An 18334-nucleotide genomic window follows, 5' to 3' on the forward strand; every position below is an offset into this window, starting at 1 on the left:
GAACCCAGTCTTGAACTAATTTGATCTGGTTCTATTTCAATCGAAAAATCAACATTTGAATTTTGAAGCTTTCAAAGTTTATAAATTGACCAAAGATAACAATTATTATATATTAAAAAAAGATCACTGATACAAATGATCGAACTGTGACAACTGAATAAAAACTAGTATTGATGGAGAATATGTGAGAGCCCACCTGTTCTCTGTTGATATTGATGGCAGCATTAATTTTCTCTGGCGGGTAGTAGGGCGAACCGTGTGCGGAGAATCTGACATCAAGTAGTGGCTCCGAGGCACGCAGTGGCGAGTGCAGAACGGTGAACACATCCACATTCTCCTCAGATATGTTGAACAGCGCTGCCAGGTGCGATTGCAACAGCATTCTTTTACTAATACCATCCTGAACAAATAAACAACAACTTTCAATTTTACTGCAATCAATTCTAAAATAATTCCATACAAGGGAATGTATAAATATATATGAAATGCATGAGGAATTTTCAACCACTTAAAAATCAAACCAATTCATATCTAACAATATATTGAAAAAAATGTTTTTACCGCAAACTTCAGGATGCAGGTTCCACTCAGAGTAAGTTGTGTCTAAAGGGAACTGATGTTCATCAGTTGGGTGTGATCAGGTATCCATGAACTCAAGTAATCCGGGGTAAATTCTGTTGCAGATTGAATGGAATGGAATGATGCTGTTTGGTGGAGCACGGACTTGACAATCCTCTCTTAGCACTCAATATTATGACTTCACCAAATAAAACATCAATTTGCAAAAATACAAATTAAATGATTTAAGAGAAAATTCATGTATATCAATAGATAATATTATAAAAAGGATGATTGGCACTACATAACAATTGGAATTATAGAAAAATTGATAATTGAATCTTTTAGAATAGCAAAGAGTAAAATAATGTACAGTACATTATTAGAATAATAAGGAATAGAGGAAAAATATTACATTGGTGAGTAAAACTCCGGGAGCGTACAAAGTAAAACAAATTGATAATTACCGCATTAGGAGTTATGAATTCTTCAGCTGTGATATCCTGCAACCTGATTGATCCAGATTTGTCGACTGCTTCTTCGGGAATATTTTTGACAGTTACATTTACTGTTGCATCTACTTTATGTCTGGCGATCATTAGTGATTCTTCATACACCTGTAACAAAATTATACCGATTAGTACGACTCAAAATGAGTGCCACCGTTCACTGAGTAATAGTTGTGTAGAGTCTTGAAATTTGAATGTTTTGATACTATCAACTGAGGTGCGGATGTAACTTGAAATAGTCATCTATCTGGAATATATTCATTTCAGAGATTTAAAGTTAAAGTTATTTAAAATACATACATTTCTAGACATGATAGAAAACACAGAGAATGTAGATTAATACCAATGCCAACTTATAAAAATTAATTCATATCAATGTAGAGGTTTCTTCATCCTTATATACTTATCCTAAAACATATTCAATTCATAATTAACTGAATAATTGTAACAATTATGAAATTAAGAACTATCCTGATTAGAATAATGGTATTACAATGACTTACACTTATTAGAAAACAAATTACTCACATAATTTATTAGAAACTAGCTGGCCCGGCGAACTTCTTACCGCCAAATAGTTAATGCATCTCATGACAAACTTTAGCTGGATGCACACCTGAGGAGGCGCGATGCGGCATTTTGCATCCAGGTGCTTCTTGCTTATTGGTTTGAATGGAACACTCACACACACACGCTAATTCGAGCATGTCGTGGAACGGTGTGATAAGGCAATCTTCATAAGATCAACACTTTGTATGTTGTATCACCAAGCCGCACCTCCTCTGGTGTACTTGGCCTTAGCTTAATCTGATGCATCACTATATTTTTATGAAAATTATCCAACAATCAGTGTCAGTATTTACATTTATACCTCAATATGGATTTCCTATGTGCTTAGTTAGTCAGTTTGTATTTTTTCATTACTTATTATTTGGAAAGTGATTCTATTCTCCTCGAACATTTAGTATTAAAATTTTAGTATATAAATTTTCCAACTGCAAAATAAATTATGTACAAAAATTCAATTGATTCTAAACACCGAAGACAGCACAATTATTCGAAACAAAGCAATGTCTTTAGAGCATGAAAGTCTTCAACCTGAGGTCGCACTGCTGGATGGTTACACACAGAACAGTCATTTTGATTTTAGTCGGGGGGTTTAGAATAATAAAATACATGGGCGGTTATGGAGCAGCACACACTACTGTCTACTATATAGCGACGGCTGTTGGATGATGCAATGATTATAACAGCTGATTTTTATTTCTGTGTGTGGCCAGCTCACAAATCTTCTGCCATAAGGATTACATGTAAACTTTGAAGGACCGTAGGAAAGAGTCCTGAAGTTGGATTATAAATTTGATAGGCCATAAACCTGGTCCCTTACGTAACGAACACAACTAAATAAAAATCATCAAATTCGGTGCACATATAAAAAAGTTATTGAATGTCAAAATTTGAGGCTCGATTTTTATTTAATTATATAGATCTTATTATTATTATATATTTATAAATATATTTATTTTCATTATCATTCATATTGATCTGCATACGATATAATACACAGAGAATAGATAGAATAAAGAAGATAGCCTTCTCTGTGTGTACATAGAATAATAATATTTAATTGCAATAATAAGTAAATTAACAAAATTTCATCAACATAAATTCAAGTACACTTATTACTGTACTTACAGTGAAATGCAGCATGTAGGACATATCGGGAGGAGTTCCTTTCAACATGGTGATGAACCCGTTTCGATTATTCAATTCGAAGTTGGGATGCGGCCCCTCAGTCCAAGCAAAACTCTTATCTCCCAGATCCCAGTCATCGGGATCTTGCACATAGACTCGTCCAATGTCGGTGTCGGGTGCCTCTCCCTTGTAGTTGTAGACGAATATCGAGCTGGAGCCTGGGCGCATCTCGTTGTCGTTCTGGTCGCCGATCACCACTTGCAGTGTGCTAGTGCCCGTCATCTGCGGGATGCCGCTGTCTAAGATCACTATGGGAATCCGGTACGACTTCTGCTCTTCTCGATCGAACGTCACCAGTGCAGCCAGCTGATTACCTGCAAAAAGATTCAATTTTATTTAAATTAATTCAAGCACAAAAAAAACATCAAAAACCGAATCAAAAATGCAATAGTTGAAAATACAAAAAATAAAAAAACTACAAGCACTACAAAAGCAAACTAGGCTACATGTTGTGGTGCGCTGAAGAGATGAAAGGAGAAACGATATTCCTTCGTTAATCTTCGCAGGTGTAAATGGTAAAAAACAGGTAGTGGGTAAAAACAGATTGAACGGAAGGATGTGAGCGGGGAAGAACAGAGAGGGAAGTGACGGTATGAAAGCAGGAAGAAGTTGAACAATCTCATTTGTAACCTTATCCTCACAGCTTTATATTAAAGAAGAAACCTGACTTTTTATGGGCAGTAGAGGACAGTTCAGTAAAGTTGATGATTATTTTCTTTTGTTACTTGTAGGATACTCACTATAGACATCTACGTACGCTCACATTCGGGATTGTTAATTTTCATTGTTTATTAAGCGAATTATAGTAAATTTAATCGTATTAGATACATCAATGAAAACTGATACTTTGAGGGTAATAGATGGGAAATTCTCCTTATTATAGCTATATTTTTTCAAGTCTTATTTCATATTTGACCTATTTCATAGATCCCCCTGGAAGCTTGTTTTACTTGCATTGTGAAAAAATGTTACAGTGACGCTGCTGTATCAAACAACTACCATAGTGATCTATAAAACATCGAAAGCCTTGTCTGCACACAACGAAAAAGGTGTGCGTCCAAGACCTAAATTGTATCAATAATGTCAACACAATTATTGTGCTCCAACAACTTTTGAGAAAGGGTTCCTATTCTCTCAAACAAAGCATTACCTTGAATTCCAAATTTTGAGACGATATCAGGATTGGCGTCGGGAGCGATAGAGAATGCAAATGGACGTCCATTCTCAGGGCCATCGTTATCTTTGGCTATAAGCTGCGTTATGATTCCAGGATTTTGATTTTCACGCCAGATAACCGGGTTTGTCTGAAACCGAATAAAAGAATGACAATCAAATCTTAAATTAATGAATAAAAATTATTCCACAATGAAATTTGCAAATGGAATTGACAATGCAATCAGTTTTCTCTTTTTGTCATAATGGTCAACATCGAGTAGTGAATAAATTGAGTTCTATATAAGTGAACTTGGATGAGAGATAAATTAATTTTCTTTTGAATATCATTTCAATATTAATTTGAATCACTTTGATAATTTATTTCAATCCATTAACGTATTATTGTCTCAAAAGTGTTATGTAGTCTGAAGATTAAAAATGATTCGGAAAAGTGAGCTATCGGTTTCCTGTCAAGTTAAAAATTGTGTAGCTAACCAATCTATAATCAATTCGATCAAAACTGTGAAACGCTAAAACAGAAATAAATCTATACTTACAATAAATTATAGTAAATTATAATATAATTGACCGAGCGAAGTGAGGTCTAAGATTCAAGTCGACGGTTTGGCATTTCTCTTAATGTTTAAATGTTTGAATGTTTAAATGTTTATATGTTGCGCATTTACGGCGAAACGCGGTAATAGATTTTCATGAAATTTGACAGGTATGTTCCTTTTTTAATTGCGCGTCGACGTATATACAAGGTTTTTGGAAATTGTACTGTTGGATGCAAGAAGGGCCCGAGTCCAAAAATTCAATTTTGAGAAAAATGCCCTGAAACATTTCGAACAGAATAATTTTTTATTCTCAGACAAGATGTATCACTTAAGTAACCATCGCATTAAAATGTAATATTATTTCTATTAATTATTTCTTTTGTATTGAGAATTCTATTTGTAAAATAATGAGTATAATTATCATTTTAAAAAAGATCTTTTCAGGCCCTTCTTGCATAAAATGAAATAAGAACACAAAAAATGTGTTTCATAATAATTTTTATTGATTATAAGATGGAAAATTGATTAGATGGTCAACTGAAATGAAAATACATATATTTGAAAAGTCATGGAATAATTTAAAATCTTAATCTTGTTCATGTGCTATTATTATTTCTTCATCACTTGGAATGTCCAAATCATCATAATCATTGTCATACAATAACTGTTCTGATTACTATAAAATTCAATAAATATTGATTGAACAGTAACTCATTAAATAGAAAATTAACTTTTAAAAGGAAACTTCTCCTAACTTTTGCAGAAACTAGTCAACTCAACTTGTAAACAAACGCATCAGGCCAACAAGCTATAGGTTGACCAACAGTGCTTCACAAGAATTTTCATAACTCAGTCAGTTATAAAGATACAGAAACGAAATTTAGCAGGCATGTACAGAAAACCAGCTGGAATTGGTTTAAGCGTTTTACGCAAAAAGGGCTTGAGTGACTTGAAGCCCTTCTTGCATCCAACAGTACAATTTTGCATTTCAAGGATAATATAAAAGGAAAAAGGAGCCTCCTTCATACGCCAATATTGGAGTCAAAATCAGACTATAGAATTATTCATCATAAATCAGCTGACGAGTGATTACACAGATGTGTGGAGAAGCCAGTCTATTGCTGTATTTCCATAAGGTCTATTATAGTTTTAATCAGGTACTTGTGGATGAGAATACTGCGTGAGGTCTACTGTTCACATAACTACTAGTCTATTATAGACTACGAACTAACTATACTAGTAGTTCTGTGAGCTGTAGACTTCACGCAGTATTCTCATCCACAAGTACCTGATTGAAACTATAATAGAACTTATGGAAATACAGCAATAGACTGGCTTCTCCACACATCTGTGTAATCACTCGTCAGCTGATTTATGATGAATAATTCTATAGTCTGATTTTTACTCCAATATTGGCGTATGAAGGAGGCTCCTTTTTCCTTTTATATTATCCTTGAAATGCAAAATTTCCAAAAACCTTGTATATACGTCGACGCGCAATTAAAAAAGGAACATACCTGTCAAATTTCATGAAAATCTATTACCGCGTTTCGCCGTAAATGCGCAACATATAAACATTCAAACATTTAAACATTAAGAGAAATGCCAAACCGTCGACTTGAATCTTGGACCTCACTTGGAAAATAACTAGTAGTTCTGTGAACAGTAGACCTCGCGCAGTTATAACGATGTCCCAAACCATAAGTATCCACACTGATACACTAACTATTTATTAGATCAGATCATGCTTACACAAGATTTAATTATTATATAACGCTTTCCGGAATTTAGCGCGAGAAAACCAGAAGACATCTAGGCGCCCCCAGACTAGCTGTTATAATTTTTTTGCATCCTATTCAATAGTGCATAAAAATTGCATTCAATGAGGCATGCAATGAGGCATACAATTTATAGTCTACACAGCTGCTAATTTTTTACCAAGTTACATTGAGATATTGAATTGAATGCGTCATAGCATGCAATTTATAGTCAACTCGACAGCTGATTTATGATGAATAATTCTATAGTCTGATTTTCAATCTAATATTGACGTATGAAGGAGGCTCCTTTTTCCTTTTATATTATCCTTGAAATGCAAAATTTCCAAAAACCTTGTATATACGTCGACGCGCAATTTAAAAAGGAACATACCTGTCAAATTCCATGAGAATCTATTACTATTGAGAATCTATTATAACTCGTTTCGCCGTAAATGCGCAACATATAAACATTCAAACAGTAAGAGAAATGCCAAACCGTCGACTTGAATCTTAGACCTCACTTCGCTCGGTCAATAATTGATACAGTTCTACAATATACATAATAAATGGTATAATCATTGTAATTGATACAGTTACACAAAATTGTGAATGTACACTTACCATATTGAGAACAGGGCTATTGTCATTGATATCAATCAATGTGATGACTACTTCTGTACTGGACCCCAGAAAGTTTTGTCCGCCGTTTTCATCATTGGCCGCAATAAGTACTTGCCAGATTTCAAAACCATTCGGTGGATCTCTATCCAACGGCTGTAAATCAGGTACAAAAAAATATTTTAGATACTTTCCACATTTGGCATGAGGGATTGTTGATTTAGATACTGTAAACATCAATTATTGATGAACTGAAGTTTTATTTTTCCTTGTGTAAGATTCATAGTTAAATGAGAAAGTATCTCTGAGACTCAATCAACATTAACAAATTATTGATACAGGCACAAATTTCAAATGATTGAGAGAGAGATAGAGAGATTGATTGATTGATTATATGCCTTTATTAGGGCGGAGTTATAACTCCTGGTACTCTCTGCCACACAACCCTAGAGAGAGAGAGAGAGATTGAGAGAGAGCAACAGGTTTTAGCGCAAAACTATTCCTCTCCCAAGTTCCAAGATTTGTTGAATTAGAATATATTCACACTATTTGATAATGAATAATAAATAGATAAGATAAGTTTGGATAAGTACTTTAGAATCAAAATATGTTCATACACCATTCGTCGAAGGACTCTTACCTGAATAAGTGAGAGACAGCCATCCTTGTCGATCATGAGGAACTTCTTCTGCTCCTCCTTGACCACGAAGTAGACAATGTTCTGTGGAGCACCGCGGTCCGGGATGTCGGGGTCATAGGCCTCCAATTTGACAATGCAGCCACTGATCAGCTCCTCCTCTCTTATTGTCACATTGTTCTGGTAGGACAGGAACACCGGCGGGTTGTCATTCACGTTGCTGATTTTGATTTCCACCTTACAATGGTCCTCGTACACACCGTCGAACGCTCGAACCGTCAGTGTGTACTGGAAAAAGAACAAGTTACATAATTGCCTTTAATGATCACACTTTAAAATATTACAAGAGCTGTGGGCGAAGTAACAAGCATAGTTAATAGGACATTGTGGTACATTTATAATTATTGTCAATGAGAAGGCTAATTGAAAAATGTTGAAGAATGGTTAATAATTCTCATCTATTTCACTTTCCATGACAAACTGCAAGTTAATAATTCTTTTGTAAACTATTTTTGATAACACTACAGTCTAATTTTTTGAATAATGGATGTAAAACTCAAAGATCGTTCCAAACTAGAGTACTAGCTTTAATAACTATTATTCAAAAATAAGACTGTAGTGTCGTCAAAAATAGTTTAAAAAAAAGGTTAATAATTATTGTAGTATCGTAATGCTATAATAATAATATAACAAATTTTTATAAACTGAGATATTGTCAAAATAACTAAAAAAATTACTTAAAAGCTTGTACAGGGTTAGAATCTCATCAAAAATAGAAATCGAAGTGGATAGTAAAATACAGTAGAATTCGTAGATTGTGAATTTCGAATAAGAAATCGTAAATTTTAATTAGTGATTGTAGTAATAAAAATCTATTTCCATTCAAGCTGATTGATCTTTTGAACTTTTCCAGTTTTGTCCTCTAATTGTTCTACAACGATAAGTCAACAAGTCGATTCATGAAAACTTGTGATTTATGTTCTTGAGTACTTCCTTCTGATAAGAAATAATGAATAATTCATTTTGCAGTTCACAATTTCATATTTCAATTTTTTAGTTCTTCAATTGCAGAAAATAATAATTATAACTCTAGTTTCAAACTTCAGTTCAGTTTTCTCCAATCCATGAGACTCTTCTTCACTTATTTCTTGAAGCCAATGCAAGATAAATAATTGAACTTGTATTTTTTTAGTGTACCTTACTATAGAAGTTGAAGTGAGATATTATTCATTCATGAACAATTCTGCTAAATTGTGTATTTACAACATATAAATTAAATAGATGAATACTCACACTTGTAATGTTTTCATAATCCAAGTGATTGCGAACTTTTATTTTTCCAGTAGTTTCTTCAATATCAAAAGCATCATAGGTGTTGCCATCAACAATGCTATACATTACAGGAGAAGCTGAAACAAATAGATTTTATAAATAACAATATAGCATAATTGTAACAAAGAAAATGTTTTTTTCTTGTAGGAGTTTGCTCCGAATAATATTGATTTTTCACTAGTCTCAGAATTCAAAAAATAAATATACAACGGAATAATAAATTATAAACAAATAAATAAATTATACAATAGCTTTGAGTTATAGAAGTAGAAATGGAGCGTGAAGAACATCAAGAAAAACACTAAAATTGCTCTGGAAAATTCAAAATTGCATGTATAGAAGAGTGCGGCAGTGAATCACTTTGGGTGATTTGAAAATACTGGAAATATTCTATTGTTGTCATGGTGGAGGAACGCGACTACCACCATATTTTAGCTCCTGCCTTACCATTCATGTATGGGGCACCAGATAATCCACAGAGAACACACGAAAAGTCTATTTATAGAGTCAGTCACAATCTCATCTAGAGCTATTTTTTTTTTAATGACCATATTTTTTGAGGACGAAAATGAATTTTCAGTTACAGTGAATACTCTGCTCTATGTGAATTATAGAGAAAATATAGCATAAGTTATTTTATTTTATCTATGATATAAGTATATTAAACAACTTTTTCAACTTCAATTAGCTCGTAATCCCGATTACCAAAACATGTTTCTCAAACAATATGGTACAAACAAGATTGCAAATTGATTTGATTTTTCAATTGAACCAATCAAATTAAATAATTCGAATTTCCTGTAGCTATTTCCTATGTTAATATCAAAGATTTGTGCAGAAGTCTTTAGAAGATTTAATAGCATTCATTTGAATTTTCTACATTAGAAACAAATGAATTCTTATGAAATACCTGTATCCTCGTCGACGGCATTGACTTCCAAGACCACTTCATTCTTGTTGGCATTCTCGGCAATGGACTCGGCCACATAGAGCGCTTCTGTGAACTGCGGTGCGTGGTCGTTTTTGTCTGCGATTTCGATGCGGAACACCTGCTGACCCTTGTTGTGCTCGCTCGTGTTGTACAGCGCAGATGGCGAATTGTCCGTCGCTATAACTTTCACGTTGTAATAGTCCTTTTTCTCCCGGTCGAATGTCACCAGAGTTGTGATGTTGCCGGTGTACGGGTCGATTGTGAAAAAGTCGTCGTTGTCTGCTAATTCGTATGTCACCTGTAAATTAAAAAGGAAAATTAAATTTTGGTTGATTCTAAATATAATCCCATTGATTAAATACTCTTATTTTAGTCTAGCTTATAATAGTCAACATCCAATCGTATTATTCTTGAAACTTTCTATGAACTAGGTATATTTTGAAAAATCTATATATTTTTATAGATCGATTTGTAATCTTCTTGATATTTTCAATAAATCAGAAACCCTCAGTCCAATTTTGTGAGTTTGGCACAGCCACCTCTAATTAAGGGGTCTATTAGAGGTGGCTGTGGTGTTGGCAATCTTGAAATGATAGGCTGATTTGTGAGCTTCAGATGGCTCAAAAACATTTTCAAACAATGAACATTCTCAACAATGAATTAGAGTATAAATGGAATATTCAATCATACGAGCTCAAAAAATTCTGTCAATCATAAATGCATTATTTTCATTTGAATGACATAAACGTTTGTCTTATCATATGTTACAGACAGATAATAGAAACCTTGAAATTCCTAATTGAGATCCGAATTTGAAATGAGCAACAGAAAATGTTATGATTTTTCGTAAGGGAAATTTTTGAGTTGTTTGAAACACCATTCTTAGAATTGTACCAAAATATTGCAACAGAATAAATTAGTGCTGCTGGTAATAATGATAATTGATTAGATGACAAGATACGATTTTTTACCGAAAGTATTATCACTTACCGACTATTTTCCTGAAAACTAGGCTTCAAGCTCATAAGACTTGCCAATGATGAACAAATCTAATTAAAAATGGCGATAAACCGATTATTATAATAATATTAATAATAACGAGTGACCTGGCTAGCTCATGCCTGGTGTCAGAGTTTTTAGGTCGCAACTGATCAATTTCAGGGCCTCTGAAATGACCTAAAAACTGCTTTTTATGGAGCCGGGAGCGACGACTTGACGTGTCCATCCGAAATACGTTGATAAATCAATTGAATGTATCTCTACTGATGCTAGGGAAAACTATAGTATAGATCATGGTAATGTTCTCTATGATAGTAATCAGTTCTGTTCAAGCAATTCTCTTATAACTCAATCATGAATATAACTTACAGTGTTTACTGTTTCTAAATGCGTACCTGATTATTGGCAGAGGTGCCGTCGGCATCGATAGCGCGGACCTGCATGACAGGCGTGCCTGGCGGCTCATTCTCTTGCACACTGCCCGACACCACCTCAGTGAACGTTGGAAAGTTGTCGTTGACATCAGTCAGCTGAATGCCGATCGAAGTCTCGGCCGCCAAATTGTACTTGTTCTCGATACGAATGGTGAGAGTGAACTCGGAAATGGACTCGTAATCCAGGTTTTTGCCGAGGATGATGTGAGCGGTGCGTCCTTCCGACTGCAGCCGGAAGTGGCTGTTCTTGTTGGTCTGCTCTGTGCGGCCCACCACCAACTCAAATACAGGCGCGCTTTCATCGGTATTCGACCTAAACATCAGAAAAAAGCATTCTAGTCTAATTTCATTCAGTGAAAAATGAAACAATTCATTCAACTTTTCACACTTCAAATATTTTACAGAAGTAAAACTTTATTACAATAAAAATGCGAAAATTAATTTAACTACTCTACTTCAACTATTTGTTTGAATCTAAAGAGTTTGAAACGAGATCTTTATAAAAATTGACCTCATATAATATTATTCATCTGATAATTCTTGAAGCTTGAAATTGTTTATAGCTGTTTATTATAAGTTATTTTGATAGCTTTGGAATAAATAATTTTGGATAAAATATGTTGTGACAAATAATGTGTGTAGGTCACAATACATTACATCGACTGCTTAAAAGTCCCTAATCTTAAAATCTAGTGAAAATAATGAGATAAAGAGTTTATTATTGTATTATTTGTGTTTATATTATGTAGGCCTACTATTAAAATATAATCGCCATTTTGATAAGTGATAATGGTATTGAATATGAAGGTTGGGGTGGATCAGAAACGGTTTTAAATCATTTTAAAGCCGAGCAAACACCGACGATCGAAACGTACATAATATCCGTATATTTGAAGGGACGGAATAGCCGTATATTTAAAGGGACGGTATAGCAGTACCGCTCTCGTTTCCTACACTCATCCCGCACCCGCATCGATTACGCATAGTTTAAAGCAAAAAACAGATAATGGTCCCCATAATCTAATAATTGATGCTTCCTAGAATTCAGAAAGTGAATAGGAATGTAAACTGTTAAAATTATCACGAAGACATTGCGATCCATTCTAATCCAACAATAGAAACATTTTAGGATAACTAACAAGCAATTTGAAATTACCTGTTTGTTTTTGAAGATGGAAAAATGTTGGTAAAAGCCTAATTTTGGCTGAATTGAACTAAAATCAATAACTCAACCATTATAATAACAATAAACTACAATACAGTGGTTATAAAATTGAAAATTAAGTAGTAATTACTGCATAAGATGCAATGTTATTTAATTTAAATGAAAATAAATCAAAATCACCCTTACATAGCAACAATAGTAGCGATATGATATGAGTAGTCTCTGAGGTTCTCGTCAATTATGATGGGTGAGGCTGGAATCGACTGGAAGCTGGGAGCTTTCTTGTTGGATTCAATCACTTCGATGTCAACAGCTATCTGAACCGAATTGGGAATTTCACCGAGATCAGTTGCCGTCGCTTGCATTTTGAACCTGTAGCCTGGGTCCTTCTGTAATGACACAATGAATAAATCAATCCAATTGCAAAAAGAAGAAACATAGAAAGTATTTTAAATTACTGAATATCACTGTAATACTGTTACAACAATTAATGAATTTTTTAATATCAATAAAATTCTTATCTCTAATATAGAATACAATATATATGTATAACTTAATAATAGCAAGTAATTATTATTTATTAGTTTACAAATTGATACTAAGTTCTAATATGGAATACAATATTATTATAGAACGGTAGATAACATAGAATATTGAAAACACCATTATATACTTAGAGGAGACTAGGAAACAAATGGACAATTATTGTAGAATGATGATAGAAGACCTTTTTCATTTATTTTGGACAAAAAAGTGAATAAATGTATTCTATAGAAATGTATACTACAGTGCTGGCTGGCTACTTGTAAAATTCATGACTCACAGCAGAAATAATTGACAAGTAAATTCTATTGAACTTGAATATACTAATAGAATATTCTTTCATCTAAGGATTGATTAGGAGTGATCCACCATAAATATTTCACAAATTAGATGGAATACAATACAATCGAATATTGATCAAATGCTAGATAATACAATCGTATTATGTAGAATCGATCGAGGAGGAACAATATTGATCCAATGCAATGGATTACGGAATGCAACTTCAATGTAATGTATCCTACGATAACGTCTTGAACTGAGTTAGCAGGAATCAAGTGAAGTTACAGTAGTTTAAGAAATGCATTTAACTCACAGCAAGTAATTTATTATTGAGTAGTTAACAAGTTGATAGCCAGTTCTGCAAACCTGCAAAGTTTTGATCGTTCCTCTATTTCAGACCAGGAACAAGAGTGATTGTTTCTAGATTCAAGTTCAAGTCATAAATCAATTATTTTATCGGAAGCGCTAGTAGATTCTATTATCTAATCCGATTGCATTCAACTTTATCCATTGTTGTTGCATAGCCTAGTTAGCAACTGATGTTTGGAAATTAATATGATTTCAACAAAGTAAGAACGTAGGAATGTTTGTCATAAAATTTATAAATTCTCTTAGAAAATTCAAATACATGCACACATAAAACAGAGAAATGGATAATATATTTTCAGACTAGTGTATATTCATTAACTTTAGTTTATTATCTACTACTTTCTTCATTACTTACACTAATTGATTTGTCCAAAGAAATAACGCCGGTGTTCTTGTTAATATTGAAAAAGCCTTCATCTTGCCTTGATATAGCTCTCAAACTGTACACCACAAGACTGTTATTTCCATCATCAATGTCATTGGCTGATATTCTCATCACTTCTCTGCCGGCCGGCAAATCTTGTGGCACAGACTCAATGTATCTCTGCAAATTAACAAATCATATTAAAATTACATTTCATGGTAATCATTAATATGTGTAAATTATGCAGGCATAATTTAATTTCGCTTCAATGTAGAAGATACAGTGTAATCATAGTACAAGTGGGTTTTGGTCAGTAAATAAATAGTTTTAATCCATCAGTTAACTAACTACTGTATATGATAATGATTACATAAGACTACTGTACGCAGGATTGAAATTCGAGTTGCTGGACAAATCTTTGCTAGACAACTTTCAAACCAACCAAATGAAAAAAAAACATTTCAATTTGGAATGATATAGAATCACTACCAAAAAAAAATAAGACTCATATGGAGGATCGAGTAAGAGATGTTACACCAAAGTTAAATTATTTTATAAATAATTTAATTAATTTGACTGATTTGCAACAGCAACAATTATTGTTCCATGCAATTTACATGGAATTTATAGCAGACATCAAGGTTTGATTGTTTAGATGTCTGAGTTATAATTATATATTGTGAGAATTAATATCGGCGTTCGAGAATTGAACTTAGATATGAAATCAGATGAGAAGCTTCTTGAAACAAAGAAGAGTTTCTTAAATAATTTGCTGAGATAGCATGAGGGTATTCGTGAAAACAGTACTTACCACTTTGTCGAATAAAGGCTTATTGTCATTAATATCTTCTATGAGAACTCGAATTGTACAGACATCATCTAGAGGTGGAAAGCCATTATCAGTGGCTCTCACAGTCAGGTAGAACTCTTTTTCTCTGCTAGGTTCATCTCGGTCCAACATCTACAACAAGTTAAATAATTATTCGATAACAACAAAGTCATGTGAAAGTAGAATAGAAATAGGCAACTATAATAAAGCAAAACGAGAAAACTGTCAAGTTTTCATTCACATTTAGATTGTAACATTTGAAAACAGCATTAAAAGAATCCTTCAAGTTATCGTCAAAGCATATACACCTTACTAGTAAAAAGTAAGAAATGAGTATTTTATTCCCAAGGAATATAAAATGAGAATAAGAAATTGATAATCCGTCAGTTTCCACTGATACACCTGTATCAAATGTTTCCATATAATTATAATGTAAGTTTAATGTAAAATAACAAATATTATTTTCAAGATAATTATAAAGGATTTACCACATTGAAACTCAATGTTAAATTAGTATAAAATGGAATAATGCATCACACACTTATATTCGAATACAATTTTTTAAAACTTTGAACTGTTATAATTTTATGTATTGTTATACTTGTGTAGCTTATTTGTGTAGCTGCTAATTATCCTGCATAGATAAATATTATAATAATAATCGACCCAAGAAATCATTCTATTTCATTAAAATTATGTAGCCTACAAATTATACTGCACAGATAAATAATATAATAATAATCGACCCAAGAATTATCATTCTATTTCATAAAAATTATGAAAATTACTGGATTTGACGTTAGTTTAGGCGTAAAAGGTGTATCATTTCGTTATTTGTTATTTCTTGTAGAGACGAATAGGCTATATGATTTGGTATTCGTTGTGGCGAATGATACTAATGCAGCACATATTGATTGTCCCATTTGAAGATTCGAAAATAGACTGACACTTTAAACTGTCCATACAAATAGCATCATTAGTTCTTAATGAACAGTGTACCAAGAATAAAAAGTGTTTGGAAGGTAATTTATATTCAGCATTGAGCGTCTCCTTGAATACAGTCGAATACGATCTATTAGAGGTGGCTATGATACAGTAGATGGTTAATGGTATGAAATATTGAATTAGAATGTCACAAGTTAATAGATATTGAAAAGCATGTGATTGAAACAATTACTACATTTTATAAATAAATTAGAGGATGGTCTATCAAATGAAATATTAAACAGAACTCACTTGAGTGGTGGTGATGATGCCGTTCGTTTCATTTATTTGAAATTTCAAATGCGTTCCAGGAGCCATGACAAATGAATAAGTTATTTTTCCTCCATTCTCAGGGGGATCTCTATCTATAGCGGTAACCTGAAAAATAAGAGAGAAAAAAGTTAAGTGGTGATAACCGATGATAAACAGTTACTTAAAATTTATTAAAAAGTAGAGTAGACTACTGCAATTAAAAACAGTAACATTTATTCTTCGAATGTACCACTGTATTCTCTTACTGCATTTTGTAAGACTTAGGGCTTATCGGTACTGCATTCTCTTGTTCTAAATTTTCACTTATTCCAGAAGAGTGGAGGTGAGAATATCAATTGATGAAGAATAATAATGGAAAAAAGCCTATGCATATTCTATATTCCGTGAATATGAACAGAAATTTTAATAGAACTAATAATTTTCTATTTTGAAGTAATGTGTAGTACTTCATCTCAGTTGGTTATATTCTATACAAAAGTTCGTAAAATTCTTATTAATTTTTCATTTGTTTTCCCAATCAATAACTCTAAAGAATAGAAAATAACCGAAATAAAGAATAAATAAATTCAACCAATATTTAAGACAAATACCAAGCATAACTTGTCAACTAGAATATTACTCTACAATTTTTCATATATCTTGAATTATGAAATCCGCACATTCAACACTTCTTGTTCTTATTATGATTGCTACATTCTAATAACCCTTCTCTTCAGATCGATCAAAAGAGCAACAAATGCTCATATTTTTACATCTTAGCTTACAATTTCTTATTTTCTTCAAGCGAGGGTATATTTTATGTTCTTGTTTTCTATCCGAAATACTCGTTTCACATTTGTGCTGTCAGCTATCATCAAAACTATACGTGGTATAGTTTCCACTTCATTTTCCGCCTTACGTTTTACTGCCATCCGCACATATAACAAACAGTCAGCACAAACACAATAATATTCTGGCATGAAATGTTTTCACTTGTCACGTATGAGTTTGATGTTTACCTGTGCCACGTATGTGCCTCTGGGCTGATCCTCCTTGACAGAGGGCTGGAAAGATGTGCAGTTGAGGAAGACTGGTTTATGGTTGTCCTGCACTGTAAGGCGAGTTCCACCAGACACGTCGACTGGCGAAACCAACTGCAAAACACACACTAATTTAGCAATTTGCATTGAAAATTGACTGAAAAAACAGAGAAATTCAGGAATTTGCATTAAAAATTGACTGCAAAGCTCAGAAATTCAGAAATTTGCATCGAAAATCGACTGTTAAACAGAGAGGAATTTAGGAATTTGTATTGAAAACTGAAACTACATTGAACTTATTGACACAATACATTACTAATAACCGAATAAGTGTACACAATACATTCACATAAAAAAATACATGGAACAGAAGAACATCAGTTCTACAAGTTAATTGGGATTGATACATGGAACAGAAGAGCATCAGTTCTACAAGTTAATTGGGATTGGGGTTCGACCCCATTTCGATAACACAGATTTGAATGATTGCATATTTCTAGAAAGATGTTAATATTACGACAAATTAAATTAATTTTCATGTAATGTTCTATGGAAATTAGTTAGATAATACAACACTCTTGTACAGTACTTCAATGAACAACCAATAATCTAAAAAATCTAATAAATTACGGTGCATAAATTAATAAAGGGGAATTTTTCCAACAATTCAACATGCTGATTCTCAAAGGTAATTCAGATAATTGGCGTACTCCTGTACCATTATGCCCGGTCTACACGACAACGATATTAGCGCAAACCTGCCAGGTTTGCGCTAAGTTTGCGTCGTGTAGACGGGAGATCGTTGTGAATTAATGAGGTTTGAAGGTTTGTGCTTTCTTCGATCAATTCCAGCCAGGTTTGCGTCAATTTTTCTAGGAAACGATTATGTCTACACGAGACCCGGCATTAGAGTAATAATACGATTTTCCCTATTATAATAAATAATTGGAGGAATTTAACATGATAGTTCTCCTAACTTTTAGCTGTTGCTAAACATTAGATCTAAATTCAAAAGATGAATAAATTAAATGGTCTTGAAAAATGATATTTGTGCATCCAAAAGAGATAATGTTCTATATTATCTAGTCTATGAATAAACTATGACTATAAGAAGCACTAGCTATGACAGTATACAATATTCCATCAGTTTAGTACACTAATTACAGTTAACTACAATACTCGGTTCTTATTCTAATCCTTTCTATTGAAAATTGCTCTAAACCTATTAGCATTTTTATTAAAACCAATTTTATTTTGTTTT

The 18334-nt window shown here is 33.0% G+C and overlaps 1 protein-coding gene across 1 annotated transcript in view; it reads right to left on the reverse strand.

The window, feature by feature from the left end:
* The window catches only part of LOC111062315 (DE-cadherin), a 93260-nt gene that overhangs the window by 12043 nt on the left and 62883 nt on the right, over positions 1-18334 (reverse strand). The window contains exons 3-16 of the mRNA XM_039427354.1: positions 17053-17187; positions 16034-16159; positions 14780-14929; positions 13960-14148; positions 12597-12799; positions 11207-11558; positions 9792-10110; positions 8843-8958; positions 7553-7837; positions 6916-7068; positions 3973-4126; positions 2763-3136; positions 1026-1175; positions 197-400 (exon numbers count right to left, since the gene is read on the reverse strand). Coding sequence (XP_039283288.1) covers positions 197-400; positions 1026-1175; positions 2763-3136; positions 3973-4126; positions 6916-7068; positions 7553-7837; positions 8843-8958; positions 9792-10110; positions 11207-11558; positions 12597-12799; positions 13960-14148; positions 14780-14929; positions 16034-16159; positions 17053-17187 — 2910 coding nt within the window. The remainder of the gene's footprint in view (positions 1-196; positions 401-1025; positions 1176-2762; positions 3137-3972; positions 4127-6915; positions 7069-7552; positions 7838-8842; positions 8959-9791; positions 10111-11206; positions 11559-12596; positions 12800-13959; positions 14149-14779; positions 14930-16033; positions 16160-17052; positions 17188-18334) is intronic.

The sequence above is a fragment of the Nilaparvata lugens genome, chromosome 4 (genome assembly GCF_014356525.2).
Source record: "Nilaparvata lugens isolate BPH chromosome 4, ASM1435652v1, whole genome shotgun sequence".
Classification (NCBI taxonomy): domain Eukaryota; kingdom Metazoa; phylum Arthropoda; class Insecta; order Hemiptera; family Delphacidae; genus Nilaparvata; species Nilaparvata lugens.